The 18,349-nt window shown below is 41.3% G+C and overlaps 1 protein-coding gene across 3 annotated transcripts in view; it reads left to right on the forward strand.

Moving 5' to 3' along the window:
- PRICKLE2 (prickle planar cell polarity protein 2) overlaps window positions 1–18,349 on the forward strand; it is a 405,373-nt gene that overhangs the window by 319,214 nt on the left and 67,810 nt on the right. For all 3 annotated transcript variants that reach the window (XM_053600102.1, XM_053600103.1, XM_053600104.1), the window contains 2 exons: window positions 13,751–13,864; window positions 17,140–17,277. In XM_053600102.1, coding sequence (XP_053456077.1) covers window positions 13,751–13,864; window positions 17,140–17,277 — 252 coding nt within the window. The remainder of the gene's footprint in view (window positions 1–13,750; window positions 13,865–17,139; window positions 17,278–18,349) is intronic.

Consider the following 18,349-nt stretch of genomic DNA (forward strand, 5'->3'; position numbering starts at 1 on the left):
AACTCCCAATTTCCATAGGTTACTTTCTAAAAATATGAGTAAATGTTTTTTTTTTCTTTTTCTTTTATTATTGGGGAATCATTGAGGGTACAAAGAACCAGGTTACACTGCCTGCATTTGGTAGGTAAAGTCCCTCTTAAAATTGTGTCCCACCCCCAAGAGGTGTGTCTTACACCTTAACTCTCCCACACCCTCTCCTTCCCTCTGTCCTCTCTCCCTTTCTCCCATCCCCTACCATGTACTGGCACTAATTGTTCTCATATCAAAATTGAGTACATTGGATTCCACCAATCCAGGAATGGTTTAATAAGCTATGATATATGTATACCATGGAATGCAATTCAGCCACTAAAAAAAAAAAATAATAACTTTACATCTTTTTTATTAACCTGGATGGAGTTGAAACATATTCTTCTTTTCTTTTTTTTTTTTTATCTTTTTCATCCATTTTCTGCCTGGTTCCCAAAAAGGGTTTAAAAGAGCTTTCAGCCAGACATGGTGGCTCATGCCTATAATCCTAGAACTCTGGTAGGCCGAGGTGGGTAGATTGCTTGAGCTCACAACTAGCCTAACCAAGAGCCAAACCCCGTCTCTAAAAATTAGCCAGGCATTGTGGCCAGCCCCTATAGTCCCAACTACTCAGAGGTTGAGGCAAATGAATCGCTTTAGCCCAGGAGTTTGAAGTTGCTGTGAGCTATGATGCCACAGCACTCTACCCAGGGTGATAAAGTGAAACTCTGTCTCAAAAAATAAAAAACAAAAATAGAAGAGCTTTCAGTAGAATAACTAAAATAAGAGTAAAGAATGCTACAGACAACAAAAAGGCAATGGAGATAATTATGACAGAAAAACCAATGGTGCTAATGCAGGTCCTTAACTAACTTCATCATAGTATCCACTGTGTTTTGGATGCAGACCATGATAGCATGCGTCTGAGCATTGTTTTACACCAGATTGGGGTAATGTTGGGATACTGAAGAGCTGCCTCTGAGTGTAGTTAAAACACAGTTCTCTTCTCTCACAGTGTTGGCTAACACATTTGGTTGCTTGTCATGCCACTTCAAAGCAATCAGAAGACTGTCATGAGCTAGGAAGAGATACTAGATAATGGGAATTCTATGATCTGTGAAATATAATCAAGTTAATGGCCCAAGACTGAAAATTCAGAAGAAATAACTTGCTCAATTACCAATGGTGATTTATCTCATGGGTTTTCTCAATGGAAATGCAATGAATAACTGAATTTTTTGATCTTTTCATTTGTTATACATTCTAATGGCTGGGGCCAGTGTATTGTCTGTGGTCTCTAATTGTCTTAGTAAAAACAGAAGGAAAGTTGCCTATAAAAGGTCTTAAATGTAAGTATAGGATATGTCGTCCAGCTCATTCTTTTCCCCCATTGATTTTGACCATAATTTCAGAGAAGTGTTACCCCAAAGGAACATTTGGTCCCAACACATAATAAAAATCACTCCCAAGTTGTCAGATTCATAGAAACAGAAAGGAGAATGGTAGTTGCCAGGGGTTTGGGAAGGAGTGAATGAGAAGTTAGCATTTAATGGGTGTAGAGTTTCAGTGTGGGAAAATGAAAAAAGTTCTAGAGATGGTGATGGCTTCACCACAGGGTGAAGGTACTTAATATGCTGAAAAATAATCAAAATGGCAAATCTTTGTTGTATGTATTTTATCACAAAATAAACACAAACTACAATTAAATAAATAAAGGAAAATAACTCTTAGGAATTAGAGGTGCCACTTCAAGGACATGTGGCCTTTGTTGGGGGTGAGCCTAGGTACATTAACTTCTCTTGCACAGACCCCAAGGGAAAGATGTTTGTCAAGGCTGAGTCAGTCCACGTGGTCCTTATTACATAATCTTGCGTAATGTAGGCACACATCATTCAGATCATACACACTACTAAATAATGCAGTTGATCTTCTACCTTCTTTGGAGTGCTAGCTTATCTACGTGGCTTTTACAATTAAGCAGCCACTCTAGTCTGTTTATTATTCAGGGTTTTAGCAGGAACCACAAGCTCTAGGAATGAACTATGACCACACTGCTCATTGATTCATCAGATATGCTGGGTGGAGTATAATCTGTGACTAGACACAGGCTCCCCCATAATGCCTGGCTAGTTTTTCTGTTTTCATTAAAAACGGGGTCTTGCTTTTGCTCACGTTGGTCTTGAACTCCTGAGCTTAAGCAATCCACCTGCCTCGGCCTCTCAGAGTGCTAGAATTACAGGGTAAAGCCATTGTGCCTGACCAAATTCTTTCTTCAGATTATAGCACATCATTATGAATCACTTTGGACATTTAAAAAGTTGAATTGGTCCTAGGATTTCTTCTGTTGTTTTCTGAACTTTATTCAGACTGGTTTTGCATAATGTTTTGAAACTATACTTGCTAATGATTAAAGGGGGAAAGGGCTAATATATGTGGCATGTAAATTCAAAAGCAGTGATTGAAAAGACAGAAAAGATGACATGTAGGACACTCCTAAGGAGTCCACATAGGAAAGCGATATTCAGACATTCATTTGGAGACACATATTTTGTCATCCACTATTAGTATCTCCTCTTTTCTTACTAACAGAATTTGATTTTATTCTGGGCAGCAACATGCCCAGAGTAAAATCCTGGTAAAACTACATTTCCCAGCTTCCCTTGCAGCTAGCTCTATCCAAGGGTTCATAAATAGAAGTTTGTTAGTACAGTCTCCTAGTTGATCCAACTAAGAGATCTAGGCCTTTTCCTTTTACACTTACCCATCTTCTTACCTAAAACATGAATACAATGGTTGGAATTCCAGCACCCATTTTGCAATTTTGAGAATAGGTACCATGAACATGTTAGATGGTGAGTACAGAAAAGATAGGATGGTTTTTACAAAATGCCAAACCAATTCTATATCGCTATACTCAGATTATTATTACTAGAAGCCAATGCGATTCTAATTTCCAGTGTTATTGATATTTTCAGTAATAATAATGCTGATCTGACAGTTATCTACAGCCTTGTAATTCAGTGTATTTTCATTTGATTATCGTCTTTAATCCTCACAATAACTCTATGAAATGAATACAATTATTCTAGTCCTAAAGATGAGGACATTGAAACCCCTCAACGTTAGATAACTTGACCAAATTTGCAAATTTAGTATTTGCCATAGGACTCAGATACAGAACATCAAATGCAGTTTCTTCCTCCTAACATGATAGGTAAATTTTAACTTAGTTGATGCTTGAGTAGCTATCCCAGAAGTGGAGGATCTTTTTTTTTTTTCTCTTAGGTAAGAACCACTGACCTACTAGAACACAGTTTGACAATTATATACTGGTGTAAAAAGAATTTTATTAAGGTTTGACGTGGAGGGGGTTGTTATATTTCTTCTTCATGGAGAACTACAATATGTTCAACTCACATCCTCTTTAATCTGAGAAAACAAACACCTGCCAATACATTAATAATTTTGTGTTCTTCAGTTCTATATTATGCCTGGGGACTTAGAAAGGAAATAGGAAAAGAAAAAGGAAAAGATAGTATGGAGAAAGCACAAAATTTGGGAGAGATGCAGGGAAAAGGATGTGGAAAAGACTAGGAAACTAGAGAACTGAGCATTGTGAAATGTGTCAGGGGAGGTAGATAACTTGGCTTAATGTGCAATTTGCTAGGACCATTGAAGCCAGTGTTAGAGTTAGGCAATAGATAAATTATCATCATACCATTTGAAGTGTTCTTAGCCATTTAATCCTGTTTACAGCTCTTCTATTGCTCCTTTCTTTTTATTTTTTAAAGGAGAGTTTGCCAAGGAAACTAACCATATGCTGGAGCTTATACTGCCTTGCAAGAGCCAATTGGTCAATTTTCAGGAATTATGTAAATCGGTTATTAAATGTAGCCATTATAAAAATGTAACTATACAGACTTACAGGTGAATAAATTATATTAAAAACAAAGGTCAATACTCAAATTTATCCCTTCCCAATTCCTTTACCATTTACACAATTATCTTGAGGTTTCTTCATCTGTTATTTCTGTATAGTGGAATAGGTTACTATGCTACCATGCGTCTCTTCCCAATCCCTCATCCAGGTCACACATAGTGGGATTTTGTACCCCATGGAAATTGGCAAGTACTACAAGTCATTATTTGATTTATGCTTCTTTTGACTTTGTAGCGTTTTTGTCTGCCTCTTACAGCTTTTGCGTTACTTTATCTTTATATGTAGTTATTTGTCCACCCGTCTTATGCACTCTACCAGAATATAGCCTTTTGTAACCTCAGAGTGGTTTTTCATTTTTATGTGTGTCTTTTCCTTCAATACTCAATGGCTTCTTACACATACTACATCATACTAGTCTGTTCAGCTGCCATTACAAAATACCACACTCTAGGTAGCTTAAACAACAGAAATTTAATTTTCTCACACTTATGGAGGATAGAAGTTTGTTTTGTTTTGCTTCGTTTTGAGACAGAATCTCACTCTGTTGCCCTGGGTCGAATGCTATGGCATCATAGCTCACAACAACCTCAAACTCTTGGGCTTGACCGATCCTCTCGCTCAGCCTTCCAGATATCTGGGACTGCAGGCATGCGCCCCTATGCCCAGCTAGTTTTTCTGTTTTTAGTAGAGATGGGGTCTTACTCAGGATACCTGAAACTCCTGAGCTCAAGCAATTCACCCCCCGTAGCCTCCTACATCCAGCCAAGGATAGATATTTTAAGATGAAGGTGCCAGCACAGTTGATTTCTGGTAAGGCAGCTCTTCCTGGCTTGCAGAGGGCCATCTTCTCATTGTGGCCTCACATGGTATGTGCACTCCTGTGTCTTCCTCTTCTTATAGGACCACTAGTCCTATCAGGTAGGACCTCACCCTAATGAACTCATTTAACCTTAATTACCTTCTTAAAGTCCCTATGGATAAGTATAATCACATATGGAGATTAGGGTTTCAATATATAAATTTGGGGGTAGGAGCACAATTCTGTTTACAACATGGATATTTATGAATTATGCACTAGACTGCTTCAAAGCTAAGAAATATAGTCCTGTCCATGTGTTTGTCGCTGTGCTAGTTACATTGCATCATTTGAGCCTCATACACAGCTTCATAGTGGTTATTATTGTTCCCACTTTACACAAGGAGATATTGACTCTCTACAGGAGATTAAGTTAACTTGTCCAACTATGTACAGATGGTAAGTGTAAGATCCAGTTTTCAAACCCAAACAATCTGACTCTGGAGTCCAAACACTTAACCACTATAGGAAACTGCCATCCTGCTTTGTTCATAGGGGTGTGAGTGTGTGTGTGTGTGTGTGTGTGTGTGTGTGTGTATTTTGTCTAAAGGCAATATTGAAACTGTTGCATATATATATAAGCAACTGTTGGGAAATTTTTAGTAGGGCATATATGCAAATGTGCAGACATTTTGCAAAGAATGTTTTGGTAAAATTGTGGTAGGAGAATCTTTGTATAATTGTAGCTTAAATGAAAAGTGATTAACCCCCAAGATCTTCCATTTCTGGGGCTTTTTCTTTATGACAGGATAAAATAACTGTCAGATAATGCTCAAAGTAAATGGAAAATATTTTCTAAGTAAACATTGAAGTTTAATATCTTAATAAAAAAGAAAACTAAAAAGTTTGAAAAGAGAGTGAGCATGTGAGAGCTAACAGGCCTAGCAGCAGAACAACTCATGTGATTTTGAATTATAGTACCTGCTTAGGGCATAATGTGATTGTTTGCCTTAATTTATTTGAACTGCACTTGAAATACATTCCCTCAATTCTTCTGATATAAGTGGGTATTGTTCTTGCCTCATCCTCTTAAAGAAACAGTACAGTGACAGTTATTTGATGCACCCTTCTCTTAGTGCCTCCTCCACTCCTCCCATACCAGTAACCTTTGGTGGAAAAGCCAGTGCTTTGACAGAATGAAAGAGAAACTCGGTTTCACTCTGTTTCCTCTTGAAACCGCACCTGTGCATTCTCTTGCTATATGTGTCTATCCAAATCCTCTCATACCCCAGACAGGCATACAGATGAGCTTTAAACATAGCATGCATTCATTCAACGCTTACTGAGTACCTAGTGCATGCCTTTTCGGGGGTATATAGTGAACAAAGTCCCAGGTGCTCGCCTTCTAGAGGGGAGAGAGAAACAATGAACAAGTAGATCATTTGTCAGCAATGGATAGGTTCTTGGAAGAAGACTATGTTAAGGGTTTGCCATTCTCAACACTGTTAACATTTCCATTCAGATGATTCTTTGTTAGTGGGGGGTTGAACTATGCATGCAAGAGGTTTAGCGGCATCCCTGGCCTCTACCCCCTAGACGCCAATAGCAGTCTCCTCCCTAAGCTGCAATAACCAAAAATGTCTCCAAACATTGTCTAATATACTCTTAGTTGAGACGCACTGGGCTAGACAAGAAGGGATGAGGAGTGTGCTGATCTATTAGAATAGTCCAAGATGTGCTCAGCACCTGGAGCTCAGCGGCTAGGATGCCAGCCACATACACCGGAGTTGGCAGGTTCGAATCCAGCTCGGGCCCACCAAACAACAATGACAACTACAACCAAAACATAGCCAGGCCTTGTGGCAGGTGCCTGTGGTCCCAGCTACTTGCGAGGCTGAGGCAAGAGAATCATTTAAGCCCAAGAGTTTGAGGTTGCTATGAGCTGTGATGCCATGGCACTCTACCGAGGGTGACACAGTGAGACTCTGTCTGAATTAAAAAAAAAAGAATAGTCCAAGATGGCCTCTCTGATAAGTTGGTCATTGAGTAAAGACCATAAGGAATAAGGACCAGCACCTTGTAAATATCTTGGAGAAGAAGCTTCCAGGCAGAGGGAATGGCTGGTGGTACAAGCACTGACATGATTAGCAAGGAGGCCGTTGTGAGCAAGAGACCTGAACAAGAAGAATGTGGTAAAGTACATAGTGAGCCAGGTCTTGAGGCAAGGTCAGGATGCTGCGGCGAGGACTTTGAATCAGAGAGGGAGTGGGAGATCATGTGGGGTTTTGAGCAGAGCAGTGACATGCCCTGGTTCATGTTTGAATAGAGTTGTGCTGCCTGCCAAATAGGGACTCAGCTACAGAGGAGCAGAGGTGAAAGCCAGAGCAGCCAGGGCAGTGGTTCAGACCAGCGGTGAAGTCATGGCTAGACTGGTCGTGTAGGGGTGGTAGCAAGTGATTAGATTCTGGAGGATCTTGAACCTGCATTTGACAGGAGTTGCTGTTGAATTAGATACTGAGTTCAAGCAAAAGAAAAAATAGGAGTCTTTGAAAGATTCTTCTTTGAAAATACCCCAAATGAGCTTTTATTTCTGGTTTTGTTTGATCCTAATCCTAAGGGTGTTTAGCATGATGGAGACATTGTTTAGGCATTAGGTATTAGACTGTTGTTTCCTAAATTACTTCCTGAGTAAACCAATTAAAATTATAATTTGGGTCTCCAGGAGAAAAGGGACGATGCCAGACTTGGTATGATTTCCCCTCTTAAATGCCACTTAATGGCACTTTCCTATTGCTTGGGTAATGAAATTCTGGCAAGTAGGGGCAACATGAACAAAGGGGCCCTCAGAAGCAGCCCATCTCCACTTGTTCATGGCTGTAATGCTACCTGATGGTCCTCCAGGTCCCCATGTGGGAATCCGTGCACACTTTTCCGAAAAAGCACCACATGTTGCAAATTCAGGCAGTTTCTTTCCTTTCTCTGCACAGCCTGCCTTTCAAGATGCTCAGGTGTATTCCAGATACACTGCCTTCCCACATTGAGGTAGATTAAATGAGGTTCTATGCTTCCAAACTGCAGGTGAGGGGGGACATGAAATAAAGGCCCAGTTAGTCCCTAGCTTAAGCTGGGCTTTTTAAAAACCTTCTGAATGTGTCAGCTCACATCCAAGATGACACTTCAGGAGTTTTTGCCTTTACCTGGTCAAATCCCATTTGCCTTCTCCTTAAAACAGTGTTTCTCCTCAGAAACACTGTTTCAACTCAGTGGTGTGAGTTGTTGGTTAATGCAGAATTTGAGGTTCCTTTGCAGACCCAGAGAGATGCAAATGGCAATAATATTCATTAAAGGCCTCAGATGATTCTGGAGTATGATAATGTTTGAAAGCCAAGCCATGTCGTTTAGAAATTGTAGTCACTTCCTAGTAATAGAAATTATAAGTAAAGAAATAGTTTATTCCTCTCACTGTGAAAAGAAAAGAAGTTCAGAGATAGGCGATCCAGGGTTTGTCTGATGGTTCCATGGTATAGTTTTTAAAAAGCAAAAGCAAAACAAAATACAGGCTCCTAACTTTTTGTCCTACCATATTCAGCCTACAATTTCCATTCTTAAGGGTATTTCTTAAGATGACTGCTGGAGCTCTAGCCATTCTGTTTGTGTTCCAGACAGGAAGCAGCAAAAAGGAAGAACGGGCAGAAAGGACGTTGGCCAACTGCTGGCCTCCTTTAAAACTCTCCCAGGAGTCACACCCTTCTGTGTCATTGGCCAGAATCTATATGTTCATATGAAGCTACTAGGGAGGTGCTAGAAATATGGTTCTTAGCTGGGCATATTGATATTCAGGAAGGACAATGATATTAAGGAAGAAGAGGAAAAAAGATGTGAGAGGCAGCTACCCTTACAACATCAGGCTATGGTGTTATGGGAAGACTACCTAATTTGGAGAACATTGTTTACTTACTGTCAGTTTATTTGGGGTTTATTTTGGAGCTGTATGTTGGTTATGTTGTGGAGAATACCAAGGGAAAGTGTACCCATCATTTCTGTGGTCAGCCACTCAGACATATTGGGAACCCACTGTCCGAAACAAACTCTACTGTCTGGGGCTTTTTGCTTCTTTCCCAACCATCTCCCAGTCTCTATCTCTCTCTCCTTTTTTGTTTTCTTTGATAGACAAGGCCAGTAATCCATAAAGAATAGAGGGGGAGGAAGAGGAAGCCAAGTTCAAAGGTGGCTCTACCACTTTTTAAACTCTGATGAGTGTGAAATACTCATATCCAGGGTGTGGGATGGTTCATGAAATACTGTCCATAAGAACCCTTCAGGCATTTCAGTCACTTGGGAAATAAATAGTTTATTGATCCCTTCCTTCATTTAGTTGGTGAAGAACGATCAATTCTGAGATCAGTCAAGAAAGTCTGACTTCTCTTTTGTTGGGTTCCTGCTCTAAGAAAATAAGGATGCTTTTTATTTGTAAAATGTTCCTACCCAGAAATGTGAGCACTTCACCCTTAGGATGTCTTTTTTTGTTGTAGCTGGTAGAAATCTTCTTCTTGATTCCTGCAGATCATGTTGGACAGGGGGGAAAAAAATCTTCTGCTTAATCAGATATGTAGGTATGGAAAAAGACATCTGAAAAATTTGGTGAGTTCCACCACATTTTCTCCTCTTTTCTATGCTTCCTAGATCTCTTGGAGAAAATAGGAATCCTGTCATTTGCCTGGCAACTGCATGGGGTGGGTTGTTGATAGAAATAGTTGGATAGCTCTAAACTCCTACCTACAGCGTGGTCTCTGGACTAACCCAGGACCTGAGAAGGGGTTAGAAATGCAAATTATAGGGCCCCACCCTAGGCCTACTGAATTAGAAATCTGTGTTTTAAGAAATCTTCTAGGAGATTCTAACAAGCTATTGAGAACCACTGTTCTAGATACAGTGCTTTGCACGCTTTCTTTTATTAGCATACTTTTAAAAATTATTTTTAGCACACTTTTCTCCCAAGTGAAGAAATGGAAGAAAGGCCTTTATCTCTGCCCAGGCAGAAGTGCCATCAAAGGTGCAGCTCTGTCTAACAAGCCCAGTCTTTCCAACTGGGCGAGGCCTTGCTTTGTAGCCTTTATTTGCACACTGAGTAAAGCTCTTACAATCCCTGTGACACAGACAGAAGTTCCTGCCAAGCCTCCCTGTTGGGGAGTAACACCTTAAATAAAGGCCTTCAGCTATTTCATTTTCATAAGCCAGTTTATTGTGTTCACATGCTTTTGTTCAGGGGAAATATACCTAGTATGACTTCACCCAGGGCAGAATCACAGGACAGCTTTACCTGGAAAAGTCTAAATGGAGCAAAGTTTCTAACACATTCAACAGACCTACTTGGGAAGAAATGAGCTCAGGAAGAAAAACAAAATTATCATTATGCTGGGTAATAGCTTGATAATGATCATCATTGATAAAATTCTATTGGATTTGCTTATTTAATCCTAAAAATGAACAAGTGAAACATGTTTGGGCTGAAATGAGCAATCAGCAGGATTTTCAGGGATAGTGCCAGATTTAATTTTTTAGTGCCAAAAATATATACTCAATATTTTCCTGTTACCGTTGGTTTGGCTGGTGTTTGTTTGGGGCTATACAGTAGTTTATTATGGAGGATGCCAGTGGAAATGCATGCGGCATTCACATAGCTAGCCAGAGAATTCAGGAGACCTGTTTCTCCCTTACTCTCATCCATCTGTTAATTCCCCTTTCCTCAATGAAAATCGTGCAAAGTCCAGCACCCAAACACTAGGAAGAGACACAGAGCCAGCAGGAGAGGAATTACCTTCTCACCTGGACATGAACAGGCTTTGAAGAAGACTAGAAGTCTTGAAGGACTTAACTCATCCTCCTCCCTCAGAGTAAGCCAGATCACCTGCCATGTGATATGGGGTGATTGGGTAGGTTGTTCTTTAATATCAACTCATTTGTTTTTATAATGGGGCATCTCACTACCTAGGTAAGTTTTTAAGTTATTCATCAAATTATTGGTTGTCTTGTGAGAGAATACTTTAGCACATTCTATATTTCAGAGATTATTGGGATACTGGTAGAAAGGGTAATTTTTCATTGGTGATCAGTGGGATTGAATTATAAAAGATAACAAAAGATAGAGCTGTGTTCCCAAAGACTAGTCTCTAGTTCTGTTGACTTAAGAATTCAGAATCTTGGGTGGCGCCTGTGGCTCAAAGGAATAGGGCGCTGGCCCCATATACCAGAGATTGTGGGTTCAAACCTGGCCCCGGCCAAAAACTGCAAAAAAAAAAAAAAAAAAATTAATTCAGAGTCTTTAGGATGGACTCAGCACCCCAAGGAATTTATTTACTACTAAGTATCTCCAGAGATCTCTATCACTGCTGACTTCACCATCACCCAATCATGCCATGCTGGGATTCTTTTTTTCTGTAATCTTGTAATGTACTGAACTTCTTTAAACCAATCTCCAGGTGTGGGGCCTGCCCAAGATAGGGTAATCAGGGCCCTTCTCTGGGGAATCTGGACTCAGGAAAAGCCAGTCAGTCTAGAACAGGCTCTTGAGCCAAAGCTGTGTCAATTCAAGAGCTGTGGGAAACCTTCAGAGGTGAGAAGATGAGAAATAGCTCTGAGGAAGAGAAGAGAAGAGAGGTGAGAGGACACTGGGCTCAAAGAGAAGAGAAGTCTGGTGCCATCACCTTCCAGTGGCAGGATCCATTTTCTCATGAGGCCCCATTATATACGCTGCTGGATCTCTTAAGAGGACACTCACTATACCTTTATGACAATTTGCCTGTTTTTTCCCCCTGAAATCAAACTAGCTATTTAATAGCATTATATTTATACCCCTTGCAACCTATTTTTCTTGCATACACAAAGATAGGCAGCTTCTGGTATATGGTCTCACTCTAGAAGCCAATAGTTTTGCTATACATCTTGAAATGGAAGAAAGGCCAGGAAGCATCTGGATTATTCCATTTGGGATGGGCCAGGCTGGATAATATTGTTATGTGTTCATGTTTCTCATTGTCATTGAGGACCTCATGCTTTGCCTACACTCTCATGTCATTGTCATAGTCTTATGGTGGAGTCTTCTGGACAGCTATATAACTTGCTTGGGAACCTAAAGATGGGAAATAGCAGAGCCAGGACTTTGGGTTCAGGTCTGCCCAGCGATGCTGCAGAAGGTGCAGGGAAGATTCCACCATGGGCCAGCCTTATCAAAGAGGGCTTGGTTCAATGTGCCAATTCAGAAGGGCTCTCAGGGATGACCCTGATGTGGATGGTGGACAAGAAGATGCATAAGTAATGACAGGTAACCAAAAGGAAGGGTAAATCGAACTCAGACTACACGTTATCAAGCGTCCATAGTGATTCATTTCATATGAGCAATAGTCTCTAACATTCTATATGGGGAGTTGTGAGAATCACAGAGTGATACTAGAACAAGGCTTTTCTCTACAAGCAGTCTTCAGTCTTGGGAGGCGAGGTCTATTCCCCAAGACAAAGAGTCTGATGAGGCATATGGCACCTGGACTCTCCAAGGGACAAAAAGGTGTGCCAGTCTCTGATGGGCAAATTGCCAGCTTCTAATCCTAAGATCCTAACTTATGATCTGGGCTTTCTTCTCAGAGAGTGCTGGGAATCTGTGGGCTGCCTGCAAACCCCAGAGCCATTCCTTCCCATCCCAGAGCATGGCTCTCTGCCCACAGTGCCTTTAGAGAGGGGCCTTGCCTTCAGAAAGCCAGCTTTCCATGACAAAAACTCCGTGTGTAGTTGCCTTTGAGATTTGATTAAAAGGATGATAGGATGATAGGCATGTGATGGTGAATGGTTACCATCATTAGTTATAAAAATAAAGATGGTCTTCACGTATTTTAAGGCCTGTCATCACAAAGCCTCTTCTTTCTCTCTTCTAATACTTATGTCTTAGTTTCTAGAGGTCAGAGTAGACAGAGTTTTTACAACTCTTCACCCCAGCATTCCCAGAATGTGTGTTCATGTCCAAGCCTCCCTAAACACAAAGGAATTAGACATTTGTAGCATGTAACATATATGATAGGTTTGGGGCCACCAGTCTTCCACGTTCTCCATTTTGTTGAGTAAGCACTTTGTTTCGCAAGAGTTGGTTATGGTCCTAAGTAGGATACTTGAAAGTATTTTCCATGACGTCACCTGAACTTGTGGGAGGTTCTTTTTCCTCCCCTATATGATAGCATACTTTCTGTTTTGGTTCATTTTTTTCTTTCTCTAGTTTTGCATGTAGCTGGATGATAGAATGTCTATTTTCTTTTCTCAGGTGAAATTAGATGCTTGGTGCTCTTCCCCCATTGTTGATAGGATCGAATGAGCCTCGTAAAGTGCAGGAATGTGTCTTAACAGTCGTAAACAGGATGTTCTAGGATGTGCACAAATCCTCATGTTAATGACAATGTTTAATTACATCCTCTGCATCCCAGACTTAGCGAGTTTATTTCTGACAGATGTCATCTGCTGTGCACCTTACACAGGGCTCAAAACCTGGAGGGCTTTTAATGTAGGTGGAGGCTGAGATACCCAGGAGTTTGCCAAGTGCCAAAGACTGGCTTTAACTCCATTGCCGAGGCAGGTGCTGACATATTCCCTTGGCTAGGGAGGCATGTTACACGCTGGAGACAAACAGAGAAATGGTAAAGCCAGCTCTCAAGAGAGTCTGCCGAGAAAGCCCTACCCTCCGGGTTCACCAGTGTGTTTGCTGGATTCCCTTTTTCCAGGAATATTTACTGGCTTTATTTTTCCCTTCCAGAGAGACCCAAGATATGGGTGATTTGCTTGACTCTTTCTTTAGGAATGAATTCCTCTGCTTGCCTTAGGAAACTCATCTGCTGTTGAGTTTGGTGCAGGGGAGAGGGCTATGGAAGTCGGTTACCTCCTGCTGAGGGAATCATCTTTTCAGTAAGTGGGAACAGGCACGTGGTGTGGGAAATGGGTGAGTGATCCATGTGCTTGCTGCCCGGCAGGTTCACCAATATTATAGCTGTCTCCCAGAAGAGAAAGTCCCTTATGTCAACAGTCCTGGAGAGAAGCTGAGGATCAAGCAGCTATTACACCAGCTGCCGCCACATGACAATGAGGTAAGGGGCTGGAAGGGGCCTTATGAAGACTTTTCTTAGAACTTCCCATGAATTGTTATCTTTTTCATAATCATAATCTCTTCCTTTGATGGGTGAGATTACCAACAAAAAACTCTGGCAATTTATTTTAGGTTTTAGTAGCTTTCTTAATTAGAGGTGAAAGAAACTGTCCAAATTCCTTACTTCTAGAGAGTGTTATTGAAAAAGCAGAGTCTCATTATGAACTAGAGTAGCCTGTGTGCTATTTGGGGGTAACTAGGGGGCACTAAAATTTATAAGCTCAAGTCCAAATGTTCTTCCTTGAAGGAGAATGTGCCACATGGGTTGCCTGCATATGTTGGAGAGAGGATTGAAATTCCCTGGGTCATTTCAAGGCCTGCAAAAGCTTGGTGACTCTCTTGAATTTTCAGCATCATTTCATATTAAATGAGTGGGCAAGTTTTCCACATTGCACTGCAGTAGAAGTTACATGTCCAGATTCACAGCTCTGAACGTCTGTGTTTTTGTCATAATAAAGTCCAACTTGTCTTTTGTACTGTTGAAAGTGTGACTTGCAGCAAGAGGGACTTTACCTAACAAATGCAATCAGTGTAACCTGGCTTATTGTACCCTCAATGAATCCCCAACAATAAAAAAAAAAAAAAGAAAGAAAGAAAGCGTGACTTGCAGACTGTCCTTTTTCCTGAACCCAGACATGTGACACTGTAGAGAGGCATTTCTATCCCTGAGATCAAATTGATCATAAAGGGAAATCTGCAGACATGCGTTTTTTAAAATGTCATCACACTGGAATGGTTAGTTTGAACCAGAAATTAATTTTTAGGTATCTGGTTTAAAAAAAAAATAATAGTAATCCTGTGGAATTGAACTGTCTATTTTACATTCCAAACAAAATGTAATTTTAAAGTGAAAGGAGAAATAACCCCTTTAGAGAGCTAGACACCAGCTTTCTGCCAACTCATTCTGCCCTCAAGCTGGATCCCAAAAGCTCAGTCCCAAAGGAGATGAGTGTTTATTGTCTCATCATTCCATGTTTGAATAAAAGAAAATAATTTGAGAGCCTCAAAAATAAATTTCAGTAAGTAGGATAAAAACTTAAAACTGAAGCAAATCCCTCAAAAGAAAGCAACGATTTTTTTCTCTGCTGTTCATTTTAGACTTCATAAAACAAATACAAATCATGTTTTCTCCTTTAAATTGAAGACCAGGCATTGTACCTTGATGCTCAGTTAACTAATTTGGAAGGGAAAATGCTGGTTTTTACGAGCAGAAGGGGTGTGCCTGTCTTTAAAAGCATGTCCATAACATGTCAGTGGCATAATCTTGTCTTCTGGGATGTTGAGGTCACCACAGTTCTCTCTCTGGAATATTTACATGAAGACTTTTGGGCTTGTTTTTTGTGTTTTTATTTTTTACTTGATGGAATTGATTGGCTCTTCCCTGCTTTCAGTGGTTTGTTCTGCTCCTGGTCAACTGTGCTTTCATGAGAAGAGACACCATTCAAATTACAACTTAACTATTGGTGGGAATTCAGAATGTGTGACGGGGGCAGATTTGATTATTTGATATGACCCTCGTGAGGACAAAGGGTGATTGTAATTCTAAAGTAAATATTTGATTATCCTGTTTTTCACCCAGATAAGGCAATGTTGATATGTACAGCTGCACTGGTTTTCAAACTAGGATGCAACCTAATTCGCAGGGTTTCCTCTAACCAGCTGTATGAAAAATTATCTGAGCAATTATCCTGATATCCAGATTACTTCAAAGTAAGATGGGAGGTGGATTTAGGACCATATTTCCTACACGTGACTCTGAGTGGGACATGGACATGGCAGAGAACAAAATCAACCACATAGTAAGAGAATTACTGTCTTTTAAATTATATTTCATTTCAAGGAGGAAATTTCAGGCCCGGTACAGTGTCTCACATCCGTAATCTTAGCACTCTGGGAGGCCGAGGTGAGTGGATCTCCTGAGCTCAGGACTTGAAGACCAACCTGAGCAGAAGGGAGACCCCCATCTCTACTGAAAATAGAAAAACTAATGGGGTACCGTGGTGGGCACCTATAATCCATGCTGCTCAGGAGGCTGAGACAGGAAGATCGCTTGAGCCTAAGAGTTTGAGGTTGCTGTGAGCTGTGCTGCCATGGCACTCTAAGCACTCTGTCCCGGGCACAGAGCTAGACTCTGCTCAAAAAAAAAATGTAGAAGGAAATTTCAGCCTAGTACTAGCAGGTGTTAACACCTCTCTAACGCATAATAGTCTCCACTTTTAAGTAGGAGCAAGGGGGCTCCCCATTTTGGGATCTCCTACAAGCAAAGTGGCCACCAAGAGCCTAACCACAAGGTTCTGTCCTCACTCTGGTTCTGTGGCCACCTTCTGGTTTTTGCAGGTGATGGTAGTGGTCCACTCGTAGTCATCTTATACCTTCTTTTTAAATACATATATTCAAGTTTCTAAAAAGTAAGTCAGTATTAAAAACAGCATTAAGTAAATTATAGTTCAAGACTATAGCACAGTTTCCAAAGTGTGCATAAATACGGGAAGAGAATGAAAAATACTGGATTCAAATAATGTCTTCAATGCTCCCCCGCTCCCCCCCCAGTTCTTTGTGTTTCTGTGTTTAAAAAGTAGAAAAATGCTTTGGTTTTGTCCTGGCTCAACAAAAGCTCAGCAGGCAGCCCTTACCCTCTTGCACACAGATCAACATGCAGGAGCTTCTGTGCAACACCACGGAAGATGCCTCAGGACCCACTCCTTAGGCTCATGCCTTTGTTTCCCTATTTTTCCAAAATTGGGCAAGAAAATGTAAGAAGCTCTAAGCACATGGACAACTGTTCTGGCTCACTGACCGAATGTCATTCTTGCTATCAAAGATCATTTATATGGGGACATGGAGTTGGAAGCATCTAGTCTCTATAATCAGTTTGGAAGAAGGGGAACATTCCAGATAAATGATGGCACCAAAGCCACCCCAGATAATTTGATCTCAGTATGATGGGCAGATTGTGGCAGTAAGGGTGAGGAGCAGTTCCAGAACCTTAAGCCTGTGCAAGGCTGAGCTCGAGTTCAGAGCCTTTAGTAAGTAAGCTCTTTCGGCTGTACACAATCTTCACAGAGGTGAAGTGAAGATTGGTGGGGTGTTAAAGTTCAGGCCAAGGCTATAAAAGAAAATGGAAGCGTGTTTAATGAGAAAACACAGAAGCTTGAGCTTCAGGAATCTCAAGGAGCAAGGGTGACTTCCTCCTTGCCGTTCTCCGTGTCTTTTCAGGTCCGATACTGCAACTCCCTGGATGAGGAAGAGAAGCGGGAGCTAAAGCTGTTCAGCAACCAGAGGAAACGTGAAAACTTGGGCCGAGGGAATGTCAGGCCCTTCCCAGTCACCATGACAGGAGCTATTTGTGAACAGGTGAGTGTGGAGTCTGAGGAGTGCAGTGGCATTGTTCTGGCATCCTTTCATTCATTCATTCAGCACTTGTTTTATTGGGTAAAGTGTACCAGGCCTTGGAGAAAGATACAGCATCAAACAAAAGACTCCTTCTGAAGAGTCATGTTCTAGGACAGTGGTTCTTAACCTTCCTAATGCTATGATCCTTTAATACAGTCCCCGTGGGTCACAACCTACAGGTTGAGAACCGCTGTTCTAGGGGAAGAAGTCAAACAATAAATTCAATCAACAAAATGGAAACAATACAGCAGGGAATAGACTAGGAAGTACTGGATGTGCAGAGAGGCTGCGATTCCAAGCGAGGAGGTGACAAAGACCCCAGAAGGGAGTGTCTGAGCAGAGACACCAAAGATGTGCAAGAGGACGTGAGTCATGCAGATCTAAAGGCAAAAGGACCCTGAGGCAGGAGGCAAGCTGACCAATGTAGCTGGGGCAGAGAGAGTGAAGGGAGAGAGTCAGAGTTCATGGAGGACCATGGGGCCATTTGAAGGATACAGCAGAGAAATGACATGATGCATGTATATTTTAAAAATGAGTCCTTTAGAAATGGAGTTTGCCCAGGCCATGGCTTTCTCCTGGGGTCTTCCCAGGATCAGTGCCATTTAGTGGGGATGATAAATGATCTTAGCCTATGGTTCGGGAGGTCTTTATCTAGAGGTGGATGCAGCTCACTGCATTTTTCCTGAGACCCTACTAAGTTGAAGAGCCTAGATTTGCTTTTCCTCCTACCCGCTGAGTGCTCAGGGCATAGCGAGGGAGAGTTATAAAGGCAGAAAGGTGGGAATCCAGCCCACTGGGGTTCACCTTGCCCCACCTCTCAGCTGCCAAAAGCTTCCTGCTGTTGATCATCATTCTTGGCACTTCTAGAAGTCTTGCTGCTTTTTGAACAGCCCCACCTAACTTTGTAGGCTGTGAGTGGACCCAGCAGGGAGTGGGGATATGTCAGCTGGATCAATGAAGAGAACGCAGGATGCTACCCGAGGGAAGAGATGCCTTTTGGAGATTTCAGAGGGATAGGATGAGAAGGTTCAGC

The sequence above is a fragment of the Nycticebus coucang genome, chromosome 8 (assembly GCF_027406575.1).
Source record: "Nycticebus coucang isolate mNycCou1 chromosome 8, mNycCou1.pri, whole genome shotgun sequence".
Classification (NCBI taxonomy): domain Eukaryota; kingdom Metazoa; phylum Chordata; class Mammalia; order Primates; family Lorisidae; genus Nycticebus; species Nycticebus coucang.